Raw genomic sequence first — 12,719 nt, 5'->3', positions numbered from 1 at the left:
TGGCATGTGGTGCTGGGGGATTGAACCGCGGTCCCTGATGCCTTGCCAAGCTTGTTCCAAGTAGGTGCTTTAGACCACTGAGCCATCTCTCCAGCCCCAAAGTTTTGATGTTTTGACCCAGGCTGGCAATACTGTTTTTATCTAAACATGGAAACAATGCATTTCTTCAAGGATGGAATGATTTTGACATGACATGGGGATTTTATAGCTGGTATCCTAGAAGAACATGTGGTATTAAATAAAATATTCATGAAACAACATTGTTAAAATGATATATCTTCCTTGGCATCATTTGAGCCTTTTATTTTTCTGAACTTTTCATTTATGATTCAACCCATTCTCTCTCTCTCTCTCTCTTTTTTTTTTTTTCTGTACTAACTGATCTGTGTTTGTTGTTACAATTTTGGGAATTTAAACATTAGAAACTGGTAACAGGAGTAGGATGGTTTCCAGGCAGCCAAATTCCCACAAAGGTCCACCACAGAGCCATAAAGAACAGATTGCAGAAATAGTGTTTAAAGAGAAAAGAACTTAAGTGCTTGCTTAGGTAAGTGCAGAGGCCAGGGTTTGATCCCTGGCTCCGCATGCTGCACTGGCCCCACCCCCGGGTGCGCTGAGCCTGTGATGGAGTCAGGGCGTGGTGGCGTGCACCTGTAACCCCAGCTCTAGGGAGGCAGAAATCAGGAGGATCACTACAAGTCTGGGCTGTGTAGTGAGACCCTGAACACACTCACACACAAAAAAAATCCTAAAAAAAAAAAGGAACGTAAGCATCATCTGACCCAGCCATGGGTAAATAAATAAATCTCCAAGAAATTAAGTGACTAACTATACTTTCAATAATGAGAATGAGACTGCATAGGATGGGCTGTAGGAACTCTGTACCACCATTTACAGGAAAAGTAGTTTTCAGGAATATTCAAGGTCAGCACAATCTGTCATGAGGCTGAACTGACAGGAATTGATCCCGGTGGGGGTGCAGCTGAATCATTTCATTTATACATTCATTAAACATTTCTTGAGCATTAAAAATGTTAGTCATTGAAGCTTTGAAGTATAGAGCAGAGAATGAAAGATCAGCAAAGATTGTACCCTTAAGGAACTATGTGTATACTGGGAAAGGCAGTCAATAAACTTAGAGTTGTATATACATAAATGCCATTTCTGCCAGGAGATGGCTCAGTAGAATAAGCGCTTCCCTGGCAAGCGCAAGGGTCTGAGTTTAATCCCCAGTTCCACCAAAATAAATAAATAATTAATAAATAAATAAAAATGCCATTTCTGTTTCAATAGTGTGAAAGAAGGTGCAGAGAGACATGCACAAATGGGTATGAGGAAGACATTTTCCTGCCCTCACACAGTAGACTGAGGCGGCCACAAGGAAATGAATGGCATTTGCATTGAGGCCTAACAGAGTAGACATTTGTTAAGAAAGTGTGTGGTCAGGTGAAAGACTCCAGAGCTGTGCAAAGCTCCTGTGGTGGGAAAGCTTCATTTCATCAGGGAGGAACAAAGAGAAGAGAAACCAGCATATTTGGAGATCAGTGAATTGCAGCAGGGGAAAGGGGCAGAGAGTAATTCAAGATGTGGCCAGGGAGGTGGAGAGGAGAGGTTACTGCGAGATTTCTCAGACATCTAGAAATGAATCTGGCCAGGGGTGGGGGTGCATGCCTGTAATCCCAGCACTCAGGAGGCTGAGGCAGTAAGATCACTGTGAATTTGAGAGCAGCCCGGCCTACACAGTGAGTTCAAGGCCAGTCTGATCACATAGTAAGGACTGATCTCAAAAAAAAAAAAAAAAAAAAGAAAAAGAAAAAAGAAGAAAAGAAAATGAAAAAGAGAAAAGAAAAAAAAAGAGAAAGGTCAAAGAAAGAACATATTCTAAAAGGTCTCATCCCTACCTCCTTCATAAGTATCTCTAGAAACAGGCTACTTCCCATATTTCAAAATACTGAATCTTGGGGGCTGGGGAGATGGCTCAGTAGAATAAGCGCTTGCCTGGCAAGTGTAGGGTCCTGAGTTCAATCCCTAGTACTGAAAAAAAAAAAAAAAAAAAAAACACAACAACCCTGAATCTTATAAAATATATTCAAGGGCCAGCCAAATAACTCAGCAGATTAAAGCACCTGCTTAGGCAGACACAGGGGCCAGGAGTTCGATCCCCTGGCCCGCCCTGCCAGCCTTGCCTCCAGGGCAGGCTGAGATGGCAATTGAGACTGGGCGGTGATTGAGACTGGGAATGGTGGCCTGTGCCTGTAATCTCAGCACTTGGGAGGCTGTAAACAGCAGGATCACTGTGAGTCAGATCTACTCGGTGAGACCCTGTACACCCTGTCCTAAACACACACACACACACACACACACACACGCACACACACACACACACACAATTCTATCATGCAATAGATATTAAGGACTGTATACATGTGACATTCTCCTAAATTCTTCGAACTAAACTTTTATTTTTAATTTCTTAATTATTTTACCATACTACAGAACTAAATGGGTTTTAAAGAATATTATTCCAACCTCAAGCACGTGGGAGAAAGAGATTTCCTGCTGTTCTGGAGGTTACCAGCCATGGCAGAATCAGCATTTGTGGGCTGTCACTGGTGCAAGCCAGTAGGTTTTATTGTATTGCAATACAATAAAATAATACAGCATAGCAGACAGGTTCCTGAGTTAGAAACACAGGCATGCAACCCCTGACCACATGCAGCTCTGGATAGCCAGCTAGTAGCACAGCCCCACACCAGAAACTTTTAACATCATCATGTGGTAATGAGTGTTTTGTCTTTTTCATGACTCACTTGTACAATACCCGAGCACGGGCCATGGAGAGGACAACAGAGTGCTGTGTAAGGGGAGGGTGCAGGGCGCTGCTAACTTGACTTTCTGAGGCCACCCACACAGTTTAACCCAAATCCTTGTGTATCAGACAAAAGTGTGGGTGGTGAGCTGAGGACAGCGATCACTGGTACCAGCATTTCAGCCTCCCTCTGTGAGAGTGTGCCTGTGGTGAACAGCATTTGTTGTATGAGCAGCCATGTATGTTTTCTTTTCTAATTATTAAACTTGAACTTGTATTTTTTAAATGCTACAATAAAAATGAAATATTCATAGACATTAACTAAGTTATATATTTTATAAGTGACCCAAGACTCAAGACAATTCTTCATCCAGTGCAGCCCGAGTAAGCCGACAGGTTGGACACTAGTGGGTGGATTGAGTGTTTACCACGTGTCAAGCACTTCATGTTATCACTTTATTTGTCATATCTGTCTACGAAAAGGGTCATCACCAGCCTTACTCCAGCAGTGCAGAGAGGTCTGGCAAGATAGCCTGGCTCAGTGCTGCTAGTACAACTAGGATTTACGTTCCATTTTGTCTAAACGGATGCAGTACCTTCCTACACTTCCCTAATAATCTGATGTGGGTTCAGTTATTCCAGAAATCTATTTTCAAATACCTTTGCATTTAAAATTTTTGCCTTAAAATAGTATAGGGAGGAAACACAGTAGACACATTGAACAACCTGTTCAGATTTTTAAAATCTAATAATAAAATTTTATTTTTTCTAAATGTACACCTGGCTGAACCTATTCATGCGTCTTCAACAGCGCCAGGGGCATCTCCACCTTCGGTGTTTGTGGTATAAATAACTTGAGCTCTGTGCTTTGAGACCAGCTTGATACGTCCTTTACTAAGGAGCTCCTGAACTGCTGCTCCGAGACACTGAAGAGCCCATGGATCCCGTGGAACCTTCAGTCTCTCAGAGACACAGCAGGCATTACAAGTTTACAGTTGGGATCTTCCTTACGGAGTTTATTGGAGTTTGTCATAAGTAGCTTTATCAAACAGGACCAGGTTGTTGAGCTTGTCCCAACCTTTGCCTTTGAACCACTTCCTTTTTTTGACCTTGCCCCCAGATTGGTTCACTAGGTTTTTGTCTTTCTTGGCCGATTTTCTGACATCTTTCTTCTTCTTGTTGTCGTCTTTGGGTAGTACCACGGAGCCCAGGGAGCAGCGGCTACCACTGTAGGTTTGTCAAGATGTCAGATCAACTTGCTCAGATTTAAAGAAGAAAGCAGGGCAGAGATGATGAAACTTTTAGAGCTCTCCATAGCCCACTGCAGCATGTGCATCACAGGTTTGCAGTAACTGGACTGGGAGTTTCAATGGAAAATGTATATATCAGCTCAAAACTTGGCACAGTTTAGTTGGTTTTGCTATGTGTATTAATTATAAGCCAGGTATAATTTTGCTACATAAAATGCACTAATAGGGAGAATGAATTTCTACATTCTCCAAACTGTGTTCATGTTTTTCTCAAATACAAAACACTACTACAGCCAAATAATGTAAAATTTAAAGCATAGTGATTTTCATAAACAAAGCAAAACTTTAATATTTTTTTAAAAATAGATTAAGCTACTTACTAAATATTTACTCAATGGGCAGGCTTAAATATTGCTTTTTCACATTATAAATGTTTAAACTTGAAATCGTACAAAGAAAAAGATACACAATTCCAAAATAATACCAAAAGACACATATTTAAAGCTTTTAATTTAAAAAAGACAACAGGTAAAACAGGGAGTGACATTTAAAATGACAATGCAATAATTAAATCATACTTGAATTTCATTGTAATAATTCTTATTCTTTGGAGTATTTTTTTATGCTCATTTCTTTGCAAACAAAAATCACAAAAATAAAGTTTTCCAACATAAAAAATTCAGTAAGTGTCTCCTAGGGAGCTCTAAACATTGGGTGTGCTTTTTCAGTGACAACACAAACATGTAAACCTGATAAAGCAGACCCCACCCGATCCTCACACGTTCACGCATATGCTGATTCAAATACAAGTGCTTTAGTTTGAAGATTCAAGAGAATTTTTCCAGTTCTGACCTGCAAAAAACAAAAACTAGGACAAAACTCTCTGACAAAACTCTAGCAAAGAATGCTCCAGCTTTAAAGAGCAGCACAGTTGTGAAATGATTTGACTTAAAATTTGTCTATACTTCAGTTCACAGGTATGACAAATATTGGCTCCTCTTGCTGTTGTGTTTTCTTTCTTCAGTGATAAATAAAAATCTTACAGAATTTTAGTGTTGAAAAAGTAAAGAAAAAGAAAAAAGGCATGAGGCATGTATGTGAGCGCTATGTTGATTCTTTTTGTTTTGTTTTTTGTACCGAGGATTGAACTCTGGACCTTGTGCTCACCAGGCAGGCGCTTATCTGAGCTACCTCCCCAGCCCTATGTTGATTCTTTTTCAAACCTCTAAAATACTCATCATGAAAGATTTGATCTAAATAATGGAATTTAGAGGGGCCGAGGAGATGGCTCAGTAGAATAAATTCTTGCCTGGAAGCGCAAGGGCCTGAGTTCAATCCCCGGTTCCGCAAAAAAACAAAAACAAAAACAACTTAGATCTGGCTCCCCAAGGATTCTCCATGTTCTGTCACTCTGTCACTGGAACTTGCATTGTAGACAGAAAGGGAAGGGTAAAAATGAAAGAGAAATATGAAAAAATAGAAGAAAAATAGACAAACATAATAAATGTTACCTGGCATTCTAATAAAAAGGAGATAAGGATATGTATTCCCAGAAAACTCAACATTTTTCCGAATTCAATATATTGATGAGTTTGGTCCTGACGTTATGTTTTCATTGGTTTACCAAACACATAGCCTTTATCTTTTATGTATAAATACCAGGCAATATTTAAACATAGACCTAAATTTGAATGAATGCTGTCCTGCTTGCAGGGTGGGTCAGAATGATCGTTCAGTTACTAGGTCATTATTTTGTGACCAATCACTATAAATTATAATATGAATAGCTTGTTGTCATTTGGCTTGTTTATTCTTGCTTATGAATGCTATAGTCATGATAGAAGAAAACAGTAACTTCCCTAAATCCAAATAAATGTTCAATACTAAATTCAGCAAAATCACAACAGTTTGCAATAGAAACAGATTTCATATAAATAGTAATATAGCAGTATGCCCCAAATGCTAAATTGTCATTCAAAATAATTTTGTACACACTTTATTTTTAAATGTTAGGATTTTCAATGGAAGTTTCATAATTTCCCAGATTAGTATAAGAGAAAAACCCAATAAGAAAAATATCAGCACTCATAGTGATTCTACTACTGGAATTTTCAATCCCCATGCACACAAAATTATAGTCACATTTTGCTATTAGAAACTGTTCTTGTATTCTCCAATGGAACTCCATAGCTGTATGCAGGAAATAGACTTTTAGAAGAAATGAAAATGAGAGGGGAGAGAGGGGGGGGAGAGAGAGAGAGAGAGAGAGAGAGAGAGAGAGAGAGAGACCGAGAGCATAGGGGAGGCAGGCGGGAGAGTAAAGGAGGGAAAGAGAAGGGGCAGGACAGTAGGACCGGAAGAACCGGCTCTTACATGGATTCAATGCAGAATATGGGGCTGTAATATAGCCAACCTCTGGCAAACTTCAGACCACAAAACGCACGTTTTAAAAGTTAGTTGAATTAAAATTTGTATCACCCATGTTTCAAAGGTGGATGCCTTTTAAAGGTGTTTGCCAGAGGTACCCAGTGCAGAGAAAAATAATGATTCATGTGGAAAATAATTAGCACTTCCAGGTAAAAGGAATTAGTAAAGGAAATTTTCCACCAAACTCAAAGTTTCAGGACACAGCAGAGGAATTCCACAGTGGAAAATCACACCAGGTTCTAAAGTATCACATACTCATGATTTATCATTCTAGAATGTTCTAGAATTCTATCACTGATGTTTGTTGGCAACATTGCCTGTATATTCAGTTTAGTAACCCTGGATCTCATTAGCAACAACAACAATTAAAAAAAAAAAAGGGAATTATTATTGAAGCCTTTAAATCAGATTCCAAATCTTTGGATTCACCAAAGGATGAAAGGAGCTTCTTCAGGCGAGAGAGACAACAATAAATATGAGTGAGATCTGTGGGTTTACCGAACATTATCAACAGGTAGAAAGAAAACCATGTTCACATCCTGGCTCATTCACTAAAACCCTATTTGTGACTATGTAAGGCACATTTTCTTGCAACAAAAGGCGAAAATTGTTCTATATCCTCTGTGCCCATACCATGGACACAGGTCTGGCACAAAAGATATAATGAATGATGTCACTGCTGACAGTAAAATGAGCAAACAAAATATAAAACAGCCAAAACACGTGTTGCACATCATAATGATAATTTCATTAACCAAAATAAGAAAGATAAGAATATGCAACATATTAATTATTGTAACTGTCCTACTAACCTGTTTTGAAACTGTCTCATTGCTTCTTTCTCAATATAATTATTAAAAATAAAGAAATAACCAAACACAGGCCACTCAGTTGACAAAAAGAAAAGTATGGGTTATTACCCTAATATTCTAGATTTAAATTTGTGACAACCATAATTGTGCTGCATACTAAACATGACTGATATTTATGCATTTCTTTGTAGTGCTGAGATTTTCATATACTGTACTTTTTTCAGGAAAGACATTTTCTTTAATATAGAACCTATGATAGTCTATTTTGTTCTGATATATAGGATACCATATTTACATTAACAAAATTATACTTTTTATTTTATACTTTTAAACTGCTTTTAATATATGATGAAACATATTCAATACTTGTATTTCCAAAAAAGTTCCTGTAAAATAAGATGTATCTTACACAGACCTTTATAAAAAAGCAATTAAATTCCTCTAATTCCAGTACTCAGCAGGCTGAGGCAGGAGGATTACTACAAGCTTGAGGCCAACCTGGGCTACATAGTGAGTTCAAGGCCAGCCTGAACTACATGGCAAGATCCTGTTTCAAAAACCAAAGAAAGAGAAAGGAAAGGAGTGAGGGAGGGAAGGAAGGAGGAAAAGAAATTAAGGAAGGAAGGAAGGAAGGAAAGGAAGGAAGGAAGGAAAATAAATAAAAAGACAATGAGAGTGTGTTCAATTCTTCGTGTTACAGTTTCCTTATTTACCTAATGGAGCTAACACAGACCCTAAGTTCACTACACTGTTGGAAACATCAAAGAGGTCATTTAGACAAAAGTAATTTACAATAAATACAGCATGCAAAATGCCCTTATGCTGATACCAGCCTTCTGAGCAAACAGTGATTAAGTCAGCTCCCTTCGGGAACAAAATATAGAACTTTCTCTACTGTCGCTAGGTGCTAAGACCTGGAAGGTTTCTTGGTTAACAGCTCTTAAAGCAAAGAGACCTTCCTAAGACTGGTAAGAACTTGAATCTTCTCATCAGTCCAATTAGCTGACTATTTACTCGTTTGAACACATTAAATCTGAAGCTGGCCTTTAGATTTTTAGCTACTGCCCAGAAGCTCAAAGAGAAATGAGTGCTCACTCCGGCAGCACATGTAATTAAAGACAAGGAAGTGGTCCCACGTAGCAAGGACTGAAAGGACCAAGTGCTTTTGTGGGAGGACAAACATAAAATCACATCTCTGTGCTGAAGAAATTTCTTGGGCTTGATGAAATTGTTGAAATTTCCTTTTAGATGTTATCGTTGCATAGAAATCTCTTCTGGTTTTGTCCTAAACAATTTTCTTGAGATACGCCCTCACATGCATGCTTTATCTTTCAACACTGTCCAGTAGCTGAAATCTGAATGCTTGTTCCAGATGTACTGTAGGTAAGATACTGTAAATGTAAAAATCTTGTTGAACTTTTTAATCTCCTACATAAGAAAAATCTCAGGCCAGGGATTTCACTCAGTGGCACAAGAACCTGTCCAGCAAGTGCAAAGTGCTAAGTTTGATCCCCCTCAAAAAAAAAAAAAGGAAAAAAAATCTCAGTGTTGGGGCCTATATTTACTGAGACTATCTGTTTATGATACGTGTTATAGTAGGAGATATAGAAGTATGAAAACAGGAAGGTGGAGAGTGGCAGGAAATACAATAAAATGTTAATAATCTTTTTCACAGGCTGGTAGAATTATGACTGACCTAATCGCGATTTTGGGTCCTGACCTATACGTGTTGATTTTACAACAGATGTGGGAGGAAGCCAATTACATAGAAAGTCTCGGATGCTAGTTAAATATAACACTGTGGATACCAGTGAAATGGACCAAACACTGAACAGAAACAGGTCACCAGGCTCTCAAAACTTCCTTTTCACTGTGAGCTTATTCTGCTGGAGCAATGTTAAACGCATAATAATAGTTACTTTAACTTTTTTTTTTTCAAAACAGGGATAAGTAAGATTTTAGAGAAAAATGAGGGAAAAACATATTCTCTTTTAGAGACAACTAATTTAGCAGAATTTAACAAGGCTTTTAAAACTCAATAGTCATGGAACACCATTGGATAGTCACACAAAAATATCCAGGCTGCATAAAGATTAATGTTTCCTTGGTCACAAGATGGCTAACTGGCTTGCGACAAGACAGTATATTTAGTGCATGTAGTTGGGGCCAACATGGATGATGACGTGTCTCTCATAGGCCCTTCTCATTGTTTTCTCAATTTGCTTCAGGAAAACCTGTGGGATTCGTCCACAAAGAGTGTGTACAGTTTCCAAAAACTTCAGCTGGAGAGGGTAATACATGGATTGAAAGAGATTGTCTTGAAAGGGAAACTGTATGGTGATTTAAAAAAAAAAAAAAAAGGAGAGAAAGAAAAAAGTTTATTGTACTCATTGAAATGCCATTTAAAACATAAATCACTTTTATTAACAAAGAATGCGGGTGCTGGCTTCAGGCACGTAGACGCACGTTGGCATGAGTTAATGAAAGGATTTCCAAAGACCTAACTTCAAATCTTTTTCTGGCTAGGCAGCCCCACACAATCATTTAACTTCTCTGGACCTCAATTTCTTTACCTCTTAAAAAAAAAAAAAAAAAAAAAAGATGATGCATTTGAGTTCTTAAGACCCAAAAATAATGCATATCTCTACAGCCGAGACAGTCTATACAGAGCATATTCATTCTGAGCAGAAGCAAAACTCAGGTAGACACTTGACAATACTACCACAAAACACTAAATTCTTGTGCTTAAAATTTTTTACTTGCAGTAGTGGGGATGAAGTCTAGAATCCCAGGAGCAGGCAAATCACTTCTTCGTATTTTTTCCACTGAAGCAATCTTCATGAAGATCTGCTAGTGTACATTTATGATAATCTCATTTAGTCCAGAGGTTAGCGATTGCTAGTGAAATTTATTGGCAATGAATTTTATTTTAGTAATTCTGGTGCCAATTTTTGTTTTGTTTTATTTTGAGATGGGTCTTGTTGTACAGTCCAGGCTGGCCTCAAACTCACAATGACCCTCCTGCAACAGCTTCCTGAGTGCTAGGATTATAGGTGTGCACTAACAAGCCTAGCCTGGAGCCAAATATTGCTGCCCTCTGCTCCCTGTAACATCAAATATTTGCAGTGATTTTTGTTTTAATTATCTTGTTTCTTATGGGATATGTTTATTAGGCATATTTTCCAAAAGAAATTCTTTGGACTATTTAGTCATGAGCACATGTCAAAATTTATCACATTTTGGAGAAAGGCCACTAGTACACCATCAAGTCAAAGGTTTATTCTTGGCAAAGGCATTTTGCAAGGAAAGTCCAGAGAGGAAAAAGACAAAACAATAGTGAAAAAGCAGGACACTATAGGCTGACATTAGAAGGTGTAAGTATCTGATTTCCTAGGTAATTTTTTAAGGCCTTAAAAGTCATTAATTGCTTCTGGATGCTTAACAGAAATGCAAAATTCTTCCCACAGAAGATTATGTCTGATGCAAGAAAGTTCTGTCCCAGACCAAGACTGGGGCACTTTTTCTACCCTAGCATAATATACAATTGATAACCCTACCTCCATTCCACCCAAGCCAGGCTCAAATCCATCCTTTTCACAACTGTGTCCCCAATAACTAGAGCATAATGGGTGGAAACTATGGTGTCAACCTCTTTCCTTCCCACCTCCAGTTGGGAGCAAGCCCTGGAAGCTCTGGAGACACCTAACCAGAACTTGCCTCTCTTGCCTCTTAGCCCATAACTCACCAGCATGGCTGCAATCAGTCTAGGAAATTGCCTCTGAGCTTCCCTCCGCACCCCTTCTTCCAAGTTAGAAAGGGAATTATTTTAAGCATAAATCAGAGTCTGTCACTTCCTCCAGGGACTTCCCATGAGCCTAACTTTTCCCTAGTTTTGAATGCTCAGACAGTCTGGAAGCCTCCCCTCAGGGCTCTTCTGTCTTTACCCAGCCAGCCATTCCAGTCATGGTGGTCTCCACACTGTCCTTGAGACACAACAGATTCATTCCTCCTTAAGAACTTTTCCCTAGTTATTTATTCTGCTTCCAAGACCTTCCCTGGGTTTCTTCAATGACTGCCTCCATCTGACTAAGTGCTAGGTCTGCAGAGGCCTTTCCCGACAGCCCTCCCTACAGGAGCATGAACAAAAGAGGCCAGCCCACTGCTCTAGATCCACCCTCCTGCTCTTCTTACTCTTGAACACTTTTCACTGTCCAGTAGGATTTTCATTTTGTTTTGTTTATGAGTATCATGTGCCTTCTCCCCACCAACATATACTTGCACATCTCATTTAGAGAAAATGAAATAACTGGGATTTGAAACTGAGGCCTATCCAGCCCCACAGCCAGCTTCTGATGGTTATACCACAGGTCACAGAACTGTGAAGGGGGCGGGGGCACACAACATTTTGTGATGAATTTTTTAGTATTCAGTCACATTTCAGTTTGGGAATAGTGATTTTCCTGATGGAAATGCCTGAATGAAAAATGTCTTTTTAGGCCCAACTGAGGAACACAGTGGTTAGGCAGAATCATGTAAAAAAACAAAGTAATTTGATCCTCCTTCTTATCCCCAAGAAAACAAACAAGATGAATTGTAACTCAAGAATCCCAGTTGCTCAATTCCAAACTAGGGCTGACACATCACAAGAGAAACTAGGGTGCTCTCTGACACACACACAGCTGCGTGCCTTCCCCTTGTACGCCTGAATGGATTTCCTCTACAGTCAGTGTTTTAATATCTGAATGTGAGAATATTGCCGCGTGTAGAACAAAGTTTCTATGCAATTTAATCATCGGACCCTTGAAAACCAAACAGTAGGAAATACAAGAGGAGAAGGAACTGCTAGCTTACATGTGAGCTGTGCCCTCTACCTGCACAGAAGACAGTTCGGGGATTTCCAGAGCTGGAATTCCCTGGGACTCTCCCTAGCCAATGTTCACAAAAATGTGTTAGCATACCTCGGCATTCATTCCTGCCAAAGGCTGCCTATGAAACTCTGCGGAGTCCTAGATCTTTAAGAAAAAAAAGTCTCTAATGAAGCCCATACTTTTTGTTAGGGTTTGGCAAACGTTTTCTATAAAAGGAGGCAGTCTAAGCACAGTATTTCAGATTCTGTGAGCCCCACAGTCACTATCATCATCATCTCTGCTATCACTGAACCAAAGCAGCCAGAAACAACACACGAATAAATGCATTTCACTGGGTCCTAATAAGACTTCATGAATGCCAAAATTTGAATTTTGTTTTCTCATGTTATAAAATATTATTCCTCTTATTTTTTTTTTCCTATTTAAAAATGTGAAGGGGGGGCTGGTGAGATGGCTCAGTGGTCTAAAGCACCTACTTAGAACAAGCTTAGCAAAGCACAGGGACCACGGTTCAATCCCCCAGCTCCATATGCCAGCCAGCCCGCCCCCTGGT

At 39.2% G+C, this 12,719-nt stretch overlaps 1 protein-coding gene across 1 annotated transcript in view; it reads right to left on the bottom strand.

The window, feature by feature from the left end:
- Positions 1-7,939: 7,939 nt before the first annotated feature.
- Positions 7,940-12,719, bottom strand: part of Gxylt2 (glucoside xylosyltransferase 2) — a gene marked incomplete at its 5' end in the record, with an annotated part of 123,273 nt that continues 118,493 nt past the window's right edge. Inside the window, one exon of the mRNA XM_012514363.2 lies at positions 7,940-9,628. Within this exon, the coding sequence (XP_012369817.1) occupies positions 9,446-9,628 (183 nt within the window). The remainder of the gene's footprint in view (positions 9,629-12,719) is intronic.

The sequence above is a fragment of the Octodon degus genome, unplaced genomic scaffold, assembly GCF_000260255.1.
Source record: "Octodon degus isolate 3935 unplaced genomic scaffold, OctDeg1.0 scaffold00030, whole genome shotgun sequence".
Lineage (NCBI taxonomy): Eukaryota > Metazoa > Chordata > Mammalia > Rodentia > Octodontidae > Octodon > Octodon degus.
Note: the sequence above shows the minus strand (reverse complement) of the source record. Positions and strands in the feature narration are given on the sequence as shown.